The sequence below is a fragment of the Diabrotica virgifera genome, chromosome 8 (assembly GCF_917563875.1).
Source record: "Diabrotica virgifera virgifera chromosome 8, PGI_DIABVI_V3a".
Lineage (NCBI taxonomy): Eukaryota > Metazoa > Arthropoda > Insecta > Coleoptera > Chrysomelidae > Diabrotica > Diabrotica virgifera.
The window spans coordinates 104709834-104732871 of NC_065450.1; the positions used below are offsets into that span (position 1 = coordinate 104709834).

The 23038-nt window shown below is 32.2% G+C and overlaps 1 protein-coding gene across 1 annotated transcript; it reads right to left on the minus strand.

Moving 5' to 3' along the window:
• Nucleotides 1-2708: 2708 nt before the first annotated feature.
• On the minus strand, nucleotides 2709-14200 carry LOC126889668 (uncharacterized). The gene is made up of 2 exons (XM_050658187.1): nucleotides 12349-14200; nucleotides 2709-4251 (listed from the first exon to the last, which is right to left on the minus strand). Exon 2 carries the CDS (start codon nucleotides 3703-3705, stop codon nucleotides 3124-3126), a length of 582 nt encoding a protein of 193 aa, XP_050514144.1. The 5' UTR covers nucleotides 3706-4251; nucleotides 12349-14200; the 3' UTR covers nucleotides 2709-3123.
• Nucleotides 14201-23038: the final 8838 nt, after the last annotated feature.

Below are 23038 nucleotides of genomic sequence, written 5' to 3' on the forward strand. Positions count from 1 at the left end.
ATATGGTAAATATATATTTTGCAGACAACCCGAGATCCGGTCAATTTGGAAACATCGCAAATGAATTTCACGGTCAGCTCTCTCACTCGCCTTATGTCTAGCTTGAATAAGAATGTTTACATTATTTAAGGGCTCTTTCCAGAAAGGCGATTGTCAAATATCTCGAGAACTAGACGGCATATCGAAAAAACTTTGGAATGCTTTTTGAATGGTTTTTCAAAATCTATATGCATACTTATGCAATAGCAGGGTTCTTATTCTGCCTGCGAAAGCGGTGGGTGTAGCAACTTTGAATTTTCAACTGAAACACTTTATTTTTAATTAAATAGTTGAAATTTAGAATTAAAAATACACAACTTTTGTTTGAATCGATAATAGCTTCTTTAATCCAGTCGGAAGAGCTTCAAAATCGTCGTTTTGATGACATTTTTAGGGTTTAGGGGTACCTCAGGTAGTTAGCTTAAAACGTAAGAAATAAATTTGAATAGTTAATGTTTATTCATAAACAAAGCTCCAATTCTATTTTACTTCAACTCATTTTAAGGCTATTTCAATAAACTAATCGGTTCTTTTTTCAGTTTTTTGGTAAAACATTGTAACTTATAGACGAAAATTCTTAAAATCGGCTATTTTTCATTTAAATTGTCAATAAATAATTAAATTGAGAAAAAATTGGTCAGATTTACATAAATTTTGTTATTCCGTCCATATAGAAACTAAAACAATTGTTACATAGTTACACTGAGTGTCATAAAAACCGTGTATTTTTACTCATTTCTTTGAGCTATTTCACGTAATATCGAGATATAAGTTGTATTTTTTACATAAGTTATATTAACGTTAAACTGACTTAATTTATAGTTTTATAAGCAACAATTAAGTATAGCGAAATTTATAAAACCTTGTTTAAATTGTTTTACATGCTCTATAATGCGGTTATCTTAAATTTTGTTTTGAATGTTTTTCTTCTTACTGGTAGACAAAAAATGGCAAAATGTGCATTTTTGACATCAAATTGTTGATAACCAACATAGTTACTACTCAAAATATTAAAAAAACTAACCGTCGGTATAACAGGTTGCCTGGAAACCAGATGCAAAACAGTACCATAAATGTTTTAGACTTTTTAGCACTTTCTTTAAGTGAAATTTAAAATCATTTACCACCCATGTACACTCATTACGGAATCTGTTACAAGAATTTCAGCGATTTCAGCCATTTTTTCAAAATTTATTTGGATTTTCTTTAGTAATCCTTCCAAAAGACAATACATAAATGGTGAATACCTTTTACACCAACTTCAAGGAGGGTAATTTATACAGGTACATACCTGGAATTATTATATGGACCGTTCACTCTTGTTAGAGTATAGTTCGCTCAAATATGAGCTCTTTTAATCCATTTCACGCGGTAAATTAGTCCGCTTTTCCTTTAGGTCTTAGTTCATAGGTTGTGATGTTTTTTGCCCTCTCTACTATCTTCTTCCACTCTCTCCGGTCCTGAATCTTTTCTCTCCAGTTTGCAATTTCCATCTTTGATATATCGTCTAGCAGTTGATCTTCCCATCTAATTTTTGGTCTTCCTCTTGGTCTATTTTTTACTGGTTTCCAGTTCATTATCTTCCTGATCAGTTCTTCTACCCCTCTTCTTTGTGTGTGCCCAAACCATCTGAGCCTTTGTGCTTTAATGAATTTTACTACATCTTCTCCTTTATTTATATTTATTATTTCATGGTTCATCAGCTTTCAATATTCCCCTGTTTCTGTCTTTACTGGGCCATGTATCCTTATAATTTTTCTCTCAATTATTTTTAACTTTTCTTCGTCTTTTTTCGTAAGGCACATTACTTCTGCTCCATAGGCTATCACTGATCTGATTGCTGCTGTGTATATTTTTGATTTTGTTTTTTTTTGCTCAGGTTTTTGTCCTTGAGTAGTTGGTGATATTTCCAATATACTCTATTACCTGCTTTAATTCTGTCGTTTATCTCTATACTCCTTCCGTTTTTACCGTCCACCATCACCCCCAGGTATTTGAAGCAATCTACTCTCTGGAATGTATTTTCACCTATCTTTATTTCTGCTATTCTGTTTACATTGTCTCGTGTGCTTATAAGATATTTTGTTTTATTCTGATTGATTATTAGTCCTCTCGTCTTTGCTTCTCTTACCAGGGTTAAAAGTGCCTCTTCTAGTCTTTTTTTATCTCGTGCTACCACTCCCAGTTCATCTGCATATCCTATGATCTGTGTTGAGCTTTGAATAATTGTCTTTTTCAGCCCTGTGTCCCTAATTACTCCTTCTAGAGCGATATTAAATAGTGTCGTTTGTCGTTGACAGACTGTCTCCTTGTCTTACTTCAAGTTCTATTTTGATGTCATTTGTATCGCCCTCATTTGTTTTAACTTTTGCTGTTGAGTCTTTTATTGTCATTCTAGTTAGTCTTATTAATTTTGCCGGTATCTCCATTTTTTTCATTTCTTTTAATAATTGTTTTCTGTATATGCTTTTGAAGACCTGTTGGAAGTCGATGAATAGTATGTGTAATTCTATGCCATGTTCATAGTTTTTTTCAATTGTTTGTGTCAGTACGTGTATTGCATCTATTGTTGATCTTCCTTTGATCTATTGTTCTAAAACCCTGTTGATACGGTCCTATAATTTTTTCTGTGTATTGATTTAGTCGGATTCTTATAATTGTGGTCAATATCTTATACGTTGTATTTAGTAGCATAATTGGTCTGTAGTTGCAGCACTTAGTTGGATCTCCTTTCTTAAAGATTGGTGCGATGTGTCCGTTTTTCCATTCTATGGGCATGCTTTCGTCCTTCCAAATTGTAACCATTAACTTGTGCATTCGCTTCGTGAGCTCCTCTCCGCCGTTGATGATCAGTTCGTTGTTGATTTCATCTGGCCCTGGCGTTTTGTTTACCTTTAGTTGTTTTAATACCTCCATGAATTAATAATAAGTAGGTGCGACTTCCTCTTCATCTCTGTTATCTCTTATATCCTCATCCTCTGAATATGCCTTATTGTCGTTTTTGTATAGGTCCGTGAAATGTTTTTCCCAATCTTTTTTGTTTATTTTTGTGACAGATTTTTTGGTACTGTGTTGTTGTTTTATCTATTCGAACAATTTCTTGTTGTCTTTATTATTCGTTTCTAATTCTTGCATTTGTTCAGAGATCCATGTGTTCTTCTTTCTTCTATAGAGTTTCAATGCTTCTTGTTTTTCTTTTCTATATTGGTCCAGTTGTTCCTGTTCGGCACTTTGTAGCCATTTGTTTCTTGCGAGGTGCTTCAGTTGACTTTTTTGGTGACATTCCTTATCAAACCATTCTTTCGATTCTTTGTTTTTTTGGAATCCTATTATTTGTTCTGCTGTCTCTATTATGCTGTTCTTTATGTTTTTCCATTCTCCTTCTATTTCTATGTGCTCGTACTGACCCAATTTCTGTTCCAGTTGTTCTGTATATTGTTGCTTTGTTTCTTGCGTTTTCAGATTGGCTATATTCCATTTCCTCCTTTTTCCTTCCTTATGATTATTTGCTTTGATTATTTTCATCTTAAGTTTTGCTATCAACAATATGTGGTCAGTGCCTCCATTTGCCCCTTTATATGACCTTACGTCTTGTACTATTTGTGTCCACTTTTTCGAAATTATAGTATGATTTATTTGGTTTCCATCCATTCTTCCTGGTATCATCCATGTTATTTTGTTTTCTTTTTTATGTTTATGCCCAGTACTAACTATATATGTATTTGTTGCTGCTGCTAGGTTGCAGATTTCTCCTCCATTATCATTCGTAGTTTCATGAATGGTTTCTTTGCCAGCTACATTACGATTATAGTCCTCCTTTCCGATCTTTGCATTGAAATCACCCAATATTATTAATATGTCATTCCTCGGAATATTTTCACAGGTTTCTTCCAGGATGTCTTAGAATTCTGTTTTATCTTCTTGGTTTGCTTCTTCGGTGGGTGCATAGCAATTGACTATCGAGATGTGGGCTTGTTTATTTTCTTATGTAAGATATCCTTTCATTAACTGCTTTGAATTGTATCAGTTTTTCCCTCATTTTTTTGTTCACCATAAATGCCGTACCATTCGTTCCCTGTTTGTTTTCTCCCGAATAATACATGCTAAAGTTTTTCTTCTCAATTTTTCCTTCTTTCTTCCATCGTATTTCCTGTACGGCTAGGATTTCTAGTTGGTATTTTTTCATTTCAAGAGCTATTTCTTGCATCTTACCTGCTGCCAGCATGGTTCCAATACTCCAAGAGCCCATTCTAATGGGTTTTGTTCTTTTCTTCTTATTGAGATTCTTTCTTTATTTTGTGTGCGTTATTTTGTTTTCGTTAACCGTTTGCATTTCCGAGTCTCTTTTGCCATGTCAATATCATATTTCAGCCGCTGTTCTTCGTTTATTAGTTTTTTGAATTTTCTATCAGCTGTTCTCTCTTCGTCCCATATCTAGATTTTGTCATTCACTATTCATTTCTTGTAGCCGATTTTCGTTTGCTTACCTTTGCTTCTTTCGTCCTTTGTTATTTTAGTTATTTCCTTTTGTATTTCTTTTTCTTTCGATGTCCAATCGTTGTTTATATAGATACGATCTTTATGCTGTTTTAGTTTACGTTTCTTGTTTAGGATTTCCATTTTATCCGTGAGGGCTTCTGTTTCTATTGCGCATACTGTTTCTCCTATTTTTTTTGTACTTCTTAGTTTTATTTGTATTTGCAACTCTTGGGCTCTGAAATTTTCCATTTCTTCTTTTAATTTCTTATAATCATTTGTTTCTACTTTCAACCCAGTTACGATCAAGCTTTTCTTTTCGCTAAATTTCTCCAGTTGCTCCATTCATTCATGTAGTTGTTTTACTTCTTTTTTTAGTTTTTGTTTCTCTGCTTTTACACCCATTAACTCTTTATTGGTTTGTTGTTATTCTTTCCTTATTGGTTTTATTTCCTGAAGCATTTCATCGTTTTTATTCATTAGCTCTTTCATTATTGTAATCATAACATTTTCCATGTCTTCCTTGTTTTCCTTGCCTGCTTTGCTTGGTGACCGTTTTTAATTTTACTTCTATTAAAACAATCATCCAAGTTTTCTCTTTTGCGTTTCGTTTCATCATCGGTTTCACTTCCTGTGACATTTTTTCCATTTTCTAGGAGTGCAGCGCTAAATACCTGGAATACCGATATTAGATTATCAACAATACTTAAAAAATGAAAGTTACCAATTCACCGGTAGTTAATGCGTTATTTAAAAATTACATGCGCACCAGAGTTGCCAGTTGGTCTGTAATTAGGATGGGGATTAAAATAGATACGAATTCACCGGGACCCGGAAATATGCACACCCTGATATTCTAGTTACGTAAGCTCGTCCGATTGGCGCATGACGTTAACAACAGAGTAAAGCATAGTCCCGTCTATGCGTTCGTAATACGAACGCGAATGAAATTTGAGAATAGTACAAATGAATGAATTATGACTAAAAGAAACTAAGTGATTTTTATAGTTTAGAGGAAAATTATTAAACTATTTACTTTTATTTAAATTGATTTTCAGTTATTTGTAAAGTTCCCAGTTTCTTGATTATATTGGTATCCGGAAAATAAAAATATTCATATAATCGATATCTGCTAAAACTATTATATTTCGTTAGTTGGCAAAAATTGATTAGTGGCCTACACATTAGTAAATATAATTTTTACCAAGGGGAAGAAAAGCCCCAAAATAAAACCATAAATTTAATGGATTGATAAAAAAACAAAATTTTTTACTTTTTAAATAATGTATTTCATCAGATTTAAGTAAGAGGCTTGAAAAAGACAAAAATAAGTTTTACAGTTTTCATGCCATGCACTTTATTTAAATTTTGTGCATGTGAAATAGACGTACATACAGCAACTATGTAGCAGTTTTTATAATTTTTCTTTTACGCAATGTCAGGTTGTTAAGAGACTTGTTTAATTCTTTAATTCGGAAGTACATCCGAGACCTAAAAAATAACTTGTTCGCTTTGTTAGAACAGTCTACAGTTACACTTTTGGACATAAGGTTTTCTAAATAATTTTTAGTTACCAAAATGGAATCACCATTCATGTGGAAGGAAAAATTGTCTCCAGTTACTTAATATATGACAAGAGAGTGTCTGATGGTTTACATAAACCACACTTACTCAAATGATCAACCCACGTGTACGTTGAAACATCTTCGGATTGAATACTGGAGTCCTTCAATTTATGGCAGATATAACCAGCCAAATTCTCCAAACCATCATACTCGAGGTCACTAATGTTTTTTCATTCTAACTCTCATTGAAAACTTGAAAATCCACAACTGTTTCGTTGTTAGAATCCAGCCTTTGGATCAATTGTCCAGAAATTGGTAAATCTGGGATGTCGTCTGTTTAAACGTTCGAAAATTCGTTCCGTTGTCTCTCCTACCCGTATATAACTTTTATAAAATAAAATAAAGCTTTTTGTTAACACTTTAAAAAAATTTTAATGGGTTTTCCCCGAAAAGAGCTTCATTTTTTGGGACTATGTATCACGTTAAAATATTTGATTTGGAATTTGAAGGATAAGATCGTCTTTTTTATGAGCTACAAATTTACTTTTACTGGTTCTATAGACTAAGAATATACCATTTTTTCGTTTTTTTATATGCTACATTTTTTCCAAGAATACTTTTTCGATATAATACTTACTTTTTGAGTATTTGCGAAAAACCGCCAAAAAACGTGTTTTTTTTTTTGTTGAAAAGTAAATATTTTTAGTCGCAAGTGACTCTAGTACCTACTACTAAATTAACCTAGTACCTAAGTTAAAAAACTCTATAGAACAAAAGTTGCTTAAACTTAGTCAGATCTGTTTCCGGACTTATTTTAAACGTATATTTTTTCACCCTCCAAGTAAAAGCAATCAACGGCACAAATTCAACTTTGAAGTGGGGGATGGGTAGAATCTAAATCCAAATTTTCATGCAATTAGGAGTTGACCCTGAAAATTATGTGTGTTTCTTTTTATCTTTTAAATCATTTTACTTAAAATCATTTTTTAACTATCAAATAATAATTACATATTGAGTTATTTTATTTTTTAAACTTTAATAATATTTATAAAAAATTTTACTTTCTTGTAATGTATTTTTAAAACAAGCAATCATTTAAATAATTATTTTGTAACAATTTGTATTATTTAAGAATATAATAATTACATTTTGGTTTCGTAGTAAGTGTTTTTTAAGAATATTAATGTATAGTTTTAAAATATTGTATTGCAAATAATTATCATTATTAAATGGTTATTATTTGTCAAGTATTCTTTTTTCACACCCTTATGTATGTAATAAAACTAAGGGACTTTCTGAAAGGTCAATCGTAGACTTTAAAGACACAAAAGAAGCGATACTTAAAAGTTACGCCCATTATATATCTTTATATCGTGGGAAATATACAATACAACACGAGATCCAACCGCTCGACTAATACTCTTTAGAGCTGGCATCAGTGTGTGATCTCGCGTTGAACGGTAAATATCTAAAATTTCGTATATAAGTCCTCCCCTTTACTTTTCAGCGACGGATCTCGTTTCGCTGTAAATTTATCAGAAAAATTTAAGTACAAAAATCTTTTCCCCTCTAAGTGTGCCATGATTAATATGTTAATTATAAAGATACTTATGAACAATATACTCCAATAATTAATTTCCTATTGGTGGATCTCAGGTTGTCCTCGATTTAGTCGGATCTCGCCTTGATATGAAGACGTATATATATATATATATATATATATATATATATATATATATATATATATATATATATATATATATATATATGTCTTCATATCAAGGCGAGATCCGTTTGTATCATAAGCTATACAAGATGAGATCCGTTTTGCAAGGCGAGATCCGATTTTGGATCTCACCTTGTATTCACGTGTATATAGTGACATCTCGATGTAACAATGGTTAGGGTACAAGGAAATCGATTTTTGCCTGGACCTCATTTTGCACCTCTTTTGGTGAATTTTATATTGCAGTGGTTCCACTAAATCCGCTGTAGAGGGCAGCGCGCGCGATCCGTTGTGTATGTGGTAAATATATATTTTGCAGACAACCCGAGATCCGGTAAATTTGGAAACATCGCAAATGAATTTCACGGTCAGCTCTCTCACTCGGCTTATGTCTAGCTTGAATAAGAATGTTTACATTATTTAAGGGCTCTGTCCAGAAAGGCGATTGTCAAATATCTCGAGATCTAGACGGCATATCGAAAAAACTTTGGAATGCTTTTTGAATGGTTTTTCAAAATCTATATACTTATGCAATAGCAGGGTTCTTATTCTGCCTGCGAAAGCGGTGGGTGTAGCAACTTTGAAATTTCAACTGAAACACTTTATTTTTAATTAAATAGTTGAAATTTAGAATTAAAAATACACAACTTTTGTTTGAATCGATAATAGCTTCTGTAATCCAGTCGGAAGAGCTTCAAAATCGTCGTTTTGATGACATTTTTAGGGTTTAGGGGTACCTCAGGTAGTTAGCTTAAAACGTAAGAAATAAATTTGAATAGTTAATGTTTATTGATAAACAAAGCTCCAATTCTATTTTACTTCAACTCATTTTAAGGCTATTTCAATAAACTAATCGGTTCTTTTTTCAGTTTTTTGGTAAAACATTGTAACTTATAGACGAAAATTCTTAAAATCGGCTATTTTTCATTTAGATTGTCAATAAATAATTAAATTGAGAAAAAATTGGTCAGATTTACATAAATTTTGTTATTCCGTCCATATAGAAACTAAAACAATTGTTACGTAGTTACACTGAGTGTCATAAAAACCGTGTATTTTTACTCATTTCTTTGAGCTATTTCACGTAATATCGAGATATAAGTTGTATTTTTTACATAAGTTATATTAACGTTAAACTGACTTAATTTATAGTTTTATAAGCAACAATTAAGTATAGCGAAATTTATAAAACCTTGTTTAAATTGTTTTACATGCTCTATAATGCGGTTATCTTAAATTTTGTTTTGAATGTTTTTCTTCATACTGGTAGACAAAAAATGGCAAAATGTGCATTTTTGACATCAAATTGTTGATAACCAACATAGTTACTACTCAAAATATTAAAAAAACTAACCGTCGGTATAACAGGTTGTCTGGAAACCAGATGCAGAACAGTACCATAAATGTTTTAGACTTTTTAGCACTTTCTTTAAGTGAAATTTAAAATCATTTACCACCCATGTACACTCATTACGGAATCTGTTACAAGAATTTCAGCGATTTCAGCCATTTTTTCAAAATTTATTTGGATTTTCTCTAGTAATCCTTCCAAAAGACAATACATAAATGGTGAATACCTTTTACACCAACTTCAAGGAGGGTAATTTATACAGGTACATACCTGGAATTATTATATGGACCGTTCACTCTTGTTAGAGTATAGTTCGCTCAAATATGAGCTCTTTTAATCCATTTCACGCGGTAAATTAGTCCGCTTTTCCTTTAGGTCTTAGTTCATAGGTTGTGATGTTTTTTGCCCTCTCTACTATCTTCTTCCACTCTCTCCGGTCCTGAATCTTTTCTCTCCAGTTTGCAATTTCCATCTTTGATATATCGTCTAGCAGTTGATCTTCCCATCTAATTTTTGGTCTTCCTCTTGGTCTATTTTTTACTGGTTTCCAGTTCATTATCTTCCTGATCAGTTCTTCTATCCCTCTTCTTTGTGTGTGCCCAAACCATCTGAGGCTTTGTGCTTTAATGAATTTTACTATATCTTCTCCTTTATTTATATTTATTATTTCATGGTTCATCAGCTTTCAATATTCCCCTGTTTCTGTCTTTACTGGGCCATGTATCCTTATAATTTTTCTCTCAATTATTTTTAACTTTTCTTCGTCTTTTTTCGTAAGGCACATTACTTCTGCTCCATAGGCTATCACTGATCTGATTGCTGTTGTGTATATTTTTGATTTTGTTTTTTTTGCTCAGGTTTTTGTCCTTGAGTAGTTGGTGATATTTCCAATATACTCTATTACCTGCTTTAATTCTGTCGTTTATCTCTATACTCCTTCCGTTTTTGCCGTCCACCATCACCCCCAGGTATTTGAAGCAATCTACTCTCTGGAATGTATTTTCACCTATCTTTATTTCTGCTATTCTGTTTACATTGTCTCGTGTGCTTATAAGATATTTTGTTTTATTGTGATTGATTATTAGTCCTCTCGTCTTTGCTTCTCTTACCAGGGTTAAAAGTGCCTCTTCTAGTCTTTGTTGATCTCGTGCTACCAGTCCCAGTTCATCTGCATATCCTATGATCTGTGTTGAGCTTTGAATAATTGCCTTTTTCAGCCCTGTGTCCCCAATTACTCCTTCTAGAGCGATATTAAATAGTGTCGTTTGTCGTTGACAGACTGTCTCCTTGTGTTACTTCAAGTTCTATTTTGATGTCATTTGTATCGCCCTCATTTGTTTTAACTTTTGCTGTTGAGTCTTTTATTGTCATTCTAGTTAGTCTTATTAATTTTGCCGGTATCTCCATTTTTTTCATTTCTTTTAATAATTGTTGTCTGTATATGCTGTTGAAGGCCTGTTGGAAGTCGATGAATAGTATGTGTAATTCTATGTCATGTTCATAGCTTTTTTCAATTGTTTGTGTCAGTACGTGTATTGCATCTATTGTTGATCTTCCTTTGATCTATTGTTCTAAAACCCTGTTGATATGGCCCTATAATTTTTTCTGTGTATTGATTTAGTCGGTTTCTTATAATTGTGGTCAATATCTTATACGTTGTATTTAGTAGCATAATTGGTCTGTAGTTGCAGCACTTAATTGGATCTCCTTTCTTAAAGATTGGTGCGATGTGTCCGTTTTTCCATTCTATGGGCATGCTTTCGTCCTTCCAAATTGTAACCATTAACTTGTGCATTCGCTTCGTGAGCTCCTCTCCGCCGTTGATGATCAGTTCGTTGTTGATTTCATCTGGCCCTGGCGTTTTGTTTACTTTTAGTTGTTTTAATACCTCCATGAATTCCTAATAAGTAGGTGCGACTTCCTCTTCATCTCTGTTATCTCTTATATCCTCATCCTCTGAATATGCCTTATTGTCGTTTTTGTATAGGTCCGTGAAATGTTTTTCCCAATTTTTTTTGTTTATTTTTGTGACAGATTTTTTGGTACTGTGTTGTTGTTTTATCTATTCGAACAATTTCTTGTTGTCTTTATTATTCGTTTCTAATTCTTGCATTTGTTCAGAGATCCATGTGTTCTTCTTTCTTCTATAGAGTTTCAATGCTTCTTGTTTTTCTTTTCTATATTGGTCCAGTTGTTCCTGTTCGGCACTTTGTAGCCATTTGTTTCTTGCGAGATGCTTCAGTTGACTTTTTTGGTGACATTCCTCATCAAACCATTCTTTCGATTCTTTGTTTTTTTTGGAATCCTATTATTTGTTCTGCTGTCTCTATTATGCTGTTCTTTATGTTTTTCCATTCTCCTTCTATTTCTATGTGCTCGTACTGACCCAATTTCTGTTCCAGTTGTTCTGTATATTGTTGCTTTGTTTCTTGCGTTTTCAGATTGGCTATATTCCATTTCCTCCTTTTTCCTTTCTTATGATTATTTGCTTTGATTATTTTCATCTTAAGTTTTGCTATCAACAATATGTGGTCAGTGCCTCCATTTGCCCCTCTATATGACCTTACGTCTTGTACTATTTGTGTCCACTTTTTCGAAATTATAGTATGATTTATTTGGTTTCCATCCATTCTTCCTGGTATCATCCATGTTATTTTGTTTTCTTTTTTATGTTTATGCCCAGTACTAACTATATATGTATTTGTTGCTGCTGCTAGGTTGCAGATTTCTCCTCCATTATCATTCGTAGTTTCATGAATGGTTTCTTTGCCAGCTACATTACGATTATAGTCCTTCTTTCCGATCTTTGCATTGAAATCACCCAATATTATTAATATGTCATTCCTCGGAATATTTTCACAGGTTTCTTCCAGGATGTCTTAGAATTCTGTTTTATCTTCTTGGTTTGCTTCTTCGGTGGGTGCATAGCAATTGACTATCGAGATGTGGGCTTGTTTATTTTCTTATGAAGATATCCTTTCATTAACTGCTTTGAATTGTATCAGTTTTTTCCTCATTTTTTTGTTCACCATAAATGCCGTACCATTCGTTCCCTGTTTGTTTTCTCCCGAATAATACATGCTAAAGTTTTTCTTCTCAATTTTTCCTTCTTTCTTCCATCGTATTTCCTGTACGGCTAGGATTTCTAGTTGGTATTTTTTTCATTTCAAGAGCTATTTATTGCATCTTACCTGCTGCCAGCATGGTTCTAATATTCCAAGAGCCCATTCTAATGGGTTTTGTTCTTTTCTTCTTATTGAGATTCTTTCTTTATTTTGTGTGCGTTATTTTGTTTTCGTTAACCGTTTGCATTTCCGAGTCTTTTTTTTTGCCATGTCAATATCATATTTCAGCCGCTGTTCTTCGTTTATTAGTTTTTTGAATTTTCTATCAGCTGTTCTCTCTCTTCGTCCCATATCTAGATTTTGCCATTCACTATTAATTTCTTGTAGCCGATTTTCGTTTGCTTACCTTTGCTTCTTTCGTCCTTTGCTATTTTAGTTATTTCCTTTTGTATTTCTTTTTCTTTCGATGTCCAATCGTTGTTTATATAGATACGATCTTTATGCTGTTTTAGTTTACGTTTCTTGTTTAGGATTTCCATTTTATCCGTGAGGGCTTCTGTTTCTATTGCGCATACTGTTTCTCCTATTTTTTTTGCACTTCTTAGTTTTATTTGTATTTGCAACTCTTGGGCTCTGAAATTTTCCATTTCTTCTTTTAATTTCTTATAATCATTTGTTTCTACTTTCAACCCAGTTACGATCAAGCTTTTCTTTTTGCTAAATTTCTCCAGTTGCTCCATTCATTCATGTAGCTGTTTTACTTCTTTTTTTAGTTTTTGTTTCTCTGCTTTTACACCCATTAACTCTTTATTGGTTTGTTGTTATTCTTTCCTTATTGGTTTTATTTCCTGAAGCATTTCATCGTTTTTATTCATTAGCTCTTTCATTATTGTAATCATAACATTTTCCATGTCTTCCTTGTTTTCGTTGCCTGCTTTGCTTGGTGACCGTTTTTTAATTTTACTTCTATTAAAACAATCATCCAAGTTTTCTCTGTTGCGTTTCGTTTCATCATCGGTTTCACTTCCTGTGACATTTTGTCCATTTTCTAAAAGTGTAGCGCTAAATACCTGGAATACCGATATTAGATTATCAACAATACTTAAAAAATGAAAGTTACCAATTCACCGGTAGTTAATGCGTTATTTAAAAATTACCTGCGCACCAGAGTTGCTAGTTGGTCTGTAATTAGGATGGGGATTAAAATAGATACGAATTCACCGGGACCCGGAAATATGCACACCCTGATATTCTAGTTGCGTAAGCTCGTCCGATTGGCGCATGACGTTAACAACAGAGTAAAGCATAGTCCCGTCTATGCGTTCTAATACGAACGCGAATGAAATTTGAGAATAGTACAAATGAATGAATTATGACTAAAAGAAACTAAGTGATTTTTATAGTTTAGAGGAAAATTATTAAACTATTTACTTTTATTTAAATTGATTTTCAGTTATTTGTAAAGTTCCCAGTTTCTTGATTATATTGGTATCCGGAAAATAAAAATATTCATATAATCGATATCTACTAAAATTATTATATTTCGTTAGTTGGCAAAAATTGATTAGTGGCCTACACATTAGTAAATATAATTTTTACCAAGGGGAAGAAAAGCCCCAAAATAAAACCATAAATTTAATGGATTGATAAAAAAACAAAATTTTTTACTTTTTAAATAATGTATTTCATCAGATTTAAGTAAGAGGCTTGGAAAAGACAAAAATAAGTTTTACAGTTTTCATGCCATGCACTTTATTTAAATTTTGTGCATGTGAAATAGACGTACATACAGCAACTATGTAGCAGTTTTCATAATTTTTCTTTTACGCAATGTCAGGTTGTTAAGAGACTTGTTTAATTCTTTAATTCGGAAGTACATCCGAGACCTAAAAAATAACTTGTTCGCTTTGTTAGAACAGTCTACAGTTACAATTTTGGACATAAGGTTTTCTAAATAATTTTTAGTTACCAAAATGGAATCACCATTCATGTGGAAGGAAAAAATGTCTCCAGTTACTTAATATATGACAAGAGAGTGTCTGATGGTTTACATAAACCACACTTACTCAAATGATCAACCCACGTGTACGTTGAAACATCTTCGGATTGAATACTGGAGTCCTTCAATTTATGGCAGATATAACCAGCCAAATTCTCCAAACCATCATACTTGAGGTCACTAATGTTTTTTCATTCTAACTCTCATTGAAAACTTGAAAATCCACAACTGTTTCGTTGTTAGAATCCAGCCTTTGGATCAATTGTCCAGAAATTGGTAAATCTGGGATGTCGTCTGTTTAAACGTTCGAAAATTCGTTCCGTTGTCTTTCTTACCCGTATATAACTTTTATAAAATAAAATAAAGCTTTTTGTTAACACTTTAAAAAAATTTTAATGGGTTTTCCCCGAAAAGAGCTTCATTTTTTGGTACTATGTATCACGTTAAAATATTTGATTTGGAATTTGAAGGATAAGATCGTCTTTTTTATGAGCTACAAATTTACTTTTACTGGTTCTATAGACTAAGAATATACCATTTTTTCGTTCTTTTTATATGCTACATTTTTTCCAAGAATTAGACCTACTACTAAATTAACCTAGTACCTAAGTTAAAAAAACTCTATAGAACAAAAGTTGCTTAAACTTAGTCAGATCTGTTTCCGGACTTATTTTGAACGTATATTTTTTCACCCTCCAAGTAAAAGCAATCAACGGCACAAATTCAACTTTGAAGTGGGGGATGGGTAGAATCTAAATCCAAATTTTCATGCAATTAGGAGTTGACCCTGAAAATTATGTGTGTTTCTTTTTATCTTTTAAATCATTTTACTTAAAATCATTTTTTAACTATCAAATAATAATTACATATTGAGTTATTTTATTTTTTAAACTTTAATAATATTTATAAAAAATTTTACTTTCTTGCAATGTATTTTTAAAACTAGCAATCATTTAAATAATTACTTTGTAACAATTTGTATTATTTAAGAATATAATAATTACATTTTGGTTTCGTAGTAAGTGTTTTTTAAGAATATTAATGTATAGTTTTAAAATATTGTATTGCAAATAATTATCATTATTAAATGGTTATTATTTGTCAAGTATTCTTTTTCTTTTTTCACACCCTTATGTATGTAATAAAACTAAGGGACTTTCTGAAAGGTCAATCGTAGACTTTAAAGACACAAAAGAAGCGATACTTAAAAGTTACGCCCATTATATATCTTTATATCGTGGGAAATATACAATACAACACGAGCTCCAACCGCTCGACTAATACTCTTTAGAGCTGGCATCAGTGTGTGATCTCGCGTTGAACGGTAAATATCTAAAATTTCGTATATAAGTCCTCCCCCTTACTTTTCAGCGACGGATCTCGTTTCGCTGTAAATTTATCAGAAAAATTTAAGTACAAAAATCTTTTCCCCTCTAAGTGTGCCATGATTAATATGTTAATTATAAAGATACTTATGAACAATATACTCCAATAATTAATTTCCTATTGGTGGATCTCGGGTTGTCCTCGATTTAGTCGGATCTCGTCTTGATATGAAGACGTATATATATATATATATATATATATATATATATATATAAATATATATATATATATATATATATATATATATATATATATATATATATATATATATATATATATATATAAAACAAACAAATGAAATAGAGAATGTGGAAAAATCCCCTTACGAACAATTCACAATTGCGTAGATTTACGTTCCTGCTATGTCTAGGTCTCGAATGTTGTTTTTTGATTGGAATGTGTCTAAAGATATTCAACCTCTCATCTTCACCGATGAGCCCATAGAGGTTGAAGAGGGCGAAACACATTTCTAAGAGCTGGTGTTTGGATCTTCGATTCTATTCAAAAAAATTTTCCCAGCCCGAAGTAGTGGATGTGTGAATTGTTCGTAAGGGGATTTTTCCGCATTCTCTATTTCATTTGTTTGTTTTCGTACGAGTGGTCGTCCAAACCAGTACCTGTGGATCTTTTGATCACTGAGTGTGTTTCAAAGATCTACATCTTTTGTTTTTTCATAAATAAATATATATATATATATATATATATATATATATTTATTTTTAGCCTCTCATGACGTCCCCCCATGTTAAACTGTAGTCTCTCGTGGCGTCCAGGTCTTCGTGGACTCCGATATACGGTTGCCACGAGGATTTTCTCTAAAATTTATCGCCGGTGAAAGGTACCACTTCCTACAATGCCTGAACAAAATATTGGCCGGATGTCCTCAGACACGTTATCTGTATAATAATATACACATTACTTGGAGCAGTTGCCATCAGGCGCGCCACGTTCGCTTGCTGTATATCTAAAATCACTTTAACGGTTTTGGTGACGTCCAAATATATATTTATTCAGTTTAAGGTTGTCGCGGAATCCGTATATTTCAGTTTATGTCCTCATGGCTTCTACTACGCTGTTGCCACCTCAAATGTTGGTATTTAGACTTCGGATATTTTTATAAGTGATTATTGTAGTATGTTAAAACAATTATTGTTGTGACAGATTAATGATGTTCTCTTTGTATAATTAACAATGTATTTTTTTATTACAAAAATAAAAAAAATTAAAAAGTTTGTTCATTAAAATTGATGAATTTATCATAACCAGTTGCCGAAACTGGTGGTCTAATTGCTCAATTGTAACATATTATAGAAGTGTTAAAATTTAGTTCTTAATTCTTGATTAGAAAATCCAGATTTAGAAATTAGAACCACAAACACATTTAAAGAATATAAATATCTCGGATCTATAATATCTAAAGAAGGCAAAAGAGACATCGAAAACAGAACACAGCAGGGCAAAATAGCGGTAAACATTCTAAGCTCTCAGCTATGGTCTAAAAAGATAAGACAAAAAACAACAATCTATAGTACCTTGGTAGAGCCTATTATGACTTATGGGGCAGAAGTTTGGCAGATCACGAAAAAAGATAGAAAGAGAATAGAAGTAGGTAGTAGAAATGGATTATCTAAGGAGAGCGTGTGGTATATCCAAAAAAGATCGCATCAGGAATGAAGATATTAGGAGGAAAAAAACTGTATATTCCAGAGTAGATAGAATTAAAACGAGACAACTAGTGTGGTATGGTCACGTCAAACGAATGAATGAAGATAGATGGCCAAAGAAAGCTTTAAATTATATACCACAACAAAGAAGAAGAAGAAGGGGAGGCCTTGAGTTACCTGGGAAGAACATGTACAGCACATCATGAGAGATAGGGCCACCAAAGAAGACGAATGGATGGACAGAAAAAGATGGCGGTCGAAATGCCAGAAGTAGCAGAGGCTATAGGAACCTCGCTTATAGATATATAGATATAATTCTTTATTACAATATTTTTAATTATATAATTTTTCTATTCTCATCCTATAATAATAATATATCAATTATGATGTCACCACCTTTATCATAGATAGAATCAGATAGATCATTAGATACAACTAAGAAAGCAGGACGACCTTCTCCAGGAAGTACATAAAATAATGCCCTCTATTCGTCACGGAACATCACAAGAAATATGGGAGACTTTTAAACATTGTGTACAACACCAATTGATCATCCAAAGATAAATAATCCTGTGCAACGGAAACACTGGATAACAGATGAAACCTCTCAAATCATTGAGAATAGAAGAAATCTTTGTCAAAGTGGTATGCATAGTAAAAGGGAAAAAGCTAGTTTAAGAAACCTCAATAAAGAGGTAAAGCGAAGATTCAAGGCAGATAAAAAACTCTACTATCAAAATATATGCAAAGAAATTGAGAGACATGATCAGAATAATCAGCCGAGAGATCTATTTAGAAAAATACGCTACTTAACAAGATACTTCAAAGCCAGAACTTGGGCCATTGAAGACAACACTGGAACTCTGAGAACAATCAGAGAAGATATAGCAGAGACATGGAGATCGTATTGCAGGGACCTATATAAAGATGATCAACGCCAAGAACCTGTTAACCAAATCTTTGACGAGGTAGAAGAAGAACCTGATATACTTGAAAATGAAGTAAGACTAGCGATCATTTAGCTCAAATATAATAAAGCACCAGGTCCAGATATTTTAACACCAGAAATACTCAAAGCCACAGAAGAAACTGGCGTAAAATTACTTCATCGACTCTGTAACCAAATATGGCATTCTAAACAATGGCCTAAAGACTGGACAAAATCTACAATAACAACGATTCATAAAAAAGGCAGCTTCCATAAATGCGACAATTATAGAACTATTTCTCTTATATCACATGCCATTAAAATTAAAATAATGCTACATATAATCAATGAGAGAATAAAAACATTTTTTCAAAGAGAAATTCAATAAGAGCAAACTGGATTTACCAAAGGTAGAGATACTCGAGAACACCTGTTGAATATAAGACAGATAATCGAAAAATCTAGGGAATTCAATATTCCACTGTATATATGCTTTATAGATTATCGTAAAGCGTTCGACAAGGTCAAGTAGAGACACTTATGGCGAATACTAAATATTACATGCGAGTAAGGGCCAAAATAAAAATGAAATTAGTCAAAGACAAAAACCGGAAAGTAAACACAAGAAGAAGATACAATGTCGAAGCTCTTAAACAAGAAAACACAAGAATCGAATTCACAAAAAACTGAAATTAAACCGAACAGCACTGTCCCAACATGAGGAAACAGTGGAAGAAATATGGAAGAACTTCAAGGACATTATGCAAAAACTGCAAACGAAATTATAGGGATGAAAAAAAGAGAAAAGAAATGGATAACCGGAAACACATTGTACTCCAGAGAAATATATCAAAAATATACGTTCGGAACACTTGACCGGCCAGGTTTCAAATGGATTTTTTGGATACTATATACCTATTACATTATAAATACTAAAATGTCCGTTACAGTTCGGACGATAATTTTAGTTATTAACAAATAAGGGTCAAAAATGGCAGTTTTTTCGTTTAAATCGCTACAGGTAAAAATAAGTAATTAAATATCTTATATCAGATAGAGTAAGTATTCATTTTTATTAGATGAACAGAGGTTTAAAATGGCAGTTTTTGAATTTTCGTACGATTATTTGTTGCTTCGGTAATTGCAAAATAAAACTTAAATTTCGAAAATAAAAAATTTGCTATAGCTTTTGCAAAAATAAACTTAAGACTGGTATCACATGAAATATTGGGTCGAACAGTCCATGTCCAGTCCAGATAATATACAAAAAATTTCAAGGCGATTCGTCAATTAGTTTACATTTTATTCAATTTGTTTATAAAAAAAAGCCTTTTCTTTGCAATGATGAAGCATACTTTTCTTCATAAAATAATAATGATACAGCAATTTTGTGGAAACCACATGAAAACAGAATACTTATGTTTTCAAAGTTTTTAAAAAAATAATAAAAAGTCATTTTTATCATTCCGAAAATATTTTAGTAAAATAGAGTCATTTTTGGCTTATAAACAATTTGAATAACTTTGTTAGTATTGACTGCAAACTAAATTAATCGACTTAAGGATGCTAAAGACCTACCGGTTATAACCTAAAACCGGTTTTTTTAATTCGAAACAACCGGTTTTACCGGTTGTTTTTTTGTCCCGGTTATAACCGGTTTTTTCTTTTTAAAGTAATTACCGGTGAAAAACCGAAAAAGTTACCTGTGGAAAAAAATTTATTTAGAGAAAAATGAAAAAATTTCTATCTATTTTCGATCTCAATCATATGTATTATAAATAATATGCGAAGTAATTAACCCAAACAACCATAATTCAACTTTTATTTGCTAATAGAGAACTGGACGAAAGTGTCACATCAGCTTTTATGAAACAATTTTGGGAATAGTTATTTTTAGATTTAGATGATAATATATTTACATAAAAAAGTAAGTGATCTGCTTGAAATTGATATTCCAACCATCATCTAAAAAATTGTTTATACTTGAGTACTTGAGACTTGAGACTCTTGTTTGTAAGAAATTTGAATACCGAAAACCGATTAGGAACCTCCATTATGTAATTTTTAAACAATAAATAATTTTTAGGATATAAAAGGTAGGTATTATACGAACGTATTAAAAAATATTACCTACTGAAATTTTTTGATGGCAATAGAGAAGTAAATAATGAATTGGTTTATCGAATTTATTTTTAAGTAAAATATGTCATTTGGATATTTTTTAAACCTGATAGATCCAAGGGACATTTCGGTAGATCGGTAGGATCATCACTTTTGGGAATATCTCAATTATTGACAACGCAATATACGCCGACGCCGTCTACAACGAGCGACGAATCAGAGATTGGGGTACTTTCGCCCATTTTTAGGGTAATTTGAAAGCGCCTGGGAAAATTTTTATAGGTTGAATTGGTTGGGGAATTTTTCGGGAGGAAAATTGAGCAAACTAAAGTGCAATATAAATGTAACATTATAACCTATTGAGTATTTGCTTTTGATGAAAAAAACGAAAACCGGTTTTTGGAACAACCGGGTTTTTGACCGGTTTTAACCGTCAAGTTAAGCCGTAAGTAAAAAAAACGGTATAACCGAAAACCGGTTTTTTGTTCAACAACCGCCATCCCTAGACTTTAGGATTTAAAAGGCTGGTACTTTTACATTATTATTGTATTATCGGTTTATAACGTTCTCCGTCTTCCGATACCCGTTCGCCACTCCTCTCCGTCCGCACACTGATCTACTTTCAGACCTCTTTCATCCATGACTTTGTTTATTCCTGCCTGTCAACTTTTCCTCTTTCTACCTCTTCTTCTTCTACCTTGCGGTTTCTAGTTTTGCACTTGTTTTGTGATTCTGTCTTCATGCATTCTTTGTACGTGACCAAACCATAGTAGTTGTATTTCGTTGATTTCGTCATTTATTGTATGTGTAACCTTCATTATTTCTCGTATCCGTTCATTGGTGACATGTTCTCTTCTTGATCTTCCTGCATCTCTTCTTTAGAAGTCCATTTCGGTGACATCTAACATTCGTTTTGATTTTTCCTTCATATGCCATACTTCTCAGCTCTATGTTATAATGCTTTTCACTACGGCGTTATAGATCTTTTTCTTGTTTTGGTTGTTTATCTGCTTGTCCCAGAGTACTTAGTTTAGGAGCCTAATTGCTTTCCTGGCCTGAGTATTTCGTTCTTTAATGGCTCCGTCCAGTGTTCCATCATTCGTGATTTTTATACCCAGGTATTTATATTCGTAACATTTACTGATTGTTTCTCCTCCTGCTATAGTCGAGGTAGTGAAGCATTTTGGCTCGCAATTTTTTCGTTCAACATGGATTTACTTGAAATTTTCACAGAAGGTAGGGAATAGTACAAGAATCATTTTCTATATCATGCCGCTGTACGCTAAAAACTTGGGGTGGTTGCCACCCTATCTCGGGGACGGGAATTTTTTTATTGCATGTAAATCGATGTAAAAAGTAATTCTAAGAAAAAAATGTTTTTTAAATTTTCTTCGTAAAACTAATATTTTTCGAGTTATTCGCGCTTGAAAGTAACAGTTTTTCGACGAAAACATCGCCTTTTTTAGAGGGTTTTTTGAGAATACCTCGAAAAATATGCATTTAATAAAAAAAAAAAACTGTAGATATCAAAAATGTATCTTTTAGTAACACAAATTAAATTAAACTTAAATAATCTTTTTTCAAGTATACTGTTAGACCTTTCAAAAAATAATAATATGAAGCTCCTCTAGTATGAAAATTAAGCGACTTATGATGAAAACAGTCGGTACCTGCTATTCTCTATGAAAAAATCTGTGAAAACAACCCCCTAACTACCCTACTAATTAAAAATTGGTCTTCACCTTTCTGTCATTCCCTTTATATTCGTATTATCAATACACCCAAGAAGTTTGACCTATTTAAAAGGCCTAATTTTAGAAAAATTGGAGTAACGAATACTGGAGATACGAAAAAAATTATGGGCTACTAAATTGTAGCTTATTATTTAATAAGTAAAATTCCCTTCTGCATAGATTTTCATTACAGTGAACAGTTAGCGAGATACTATAGCTATTTAAAACCTCTATTTTCGAGCAAACACCCCCTTATTCTTTTAAACCCACCCCAATTAAAACTAAGGGCTCTTACACAATTTAGTTTTCACAATCTTATAACTCTTTAAAAATCCTACAAAATTATTTTTGAAAAAACTTTTTACAGCCAAAAATGAAGGAGCTATGTTTAGAAAACCAATATTTTTTTGAAAAATTGGAATAGTCCACTTATGGATCATTTTCAATGTATGTATAATACCACAGAACCGGTTCGTATACTAGAAGATGACTAAAAAACTATTTGTATTTGTATTTGTACATATTTGTAAATTCGTATTTTTGTGTAAATAAATGTTTTTGTAATTCTTTAATTCTACTTTTTTTCTGTATAGATCTATTAAATTATCTACTTATAAAAATTGTGATGTTATTAAGGGTGGTTTTTAAGGGTTGAAATATTATGATATTTTATCCTAAAGTATAAAACAATAATTATTTAACCAATCAAAACCAAATTTTACCCATATTAAAATTTACAATGTTTTTATATAATTTTTGTTAATAAGGGGTAGGTTACACCCCTAAAATAATCAACGCCCTTAAGCATGATATAGAATATGAAGTACAGGGTGAGATGGCCTAATCCCAAATTTTTATGTAAATCGATGCAAGCCGAAATGATTCTTTTAGGATAAGTAAATTTTTTATATATAGCTCCAAGAAGGGTGGTTTTAAGGGTTGAAATATTATGATAGTATATCTTAAAGCATAAAACAATCATTAT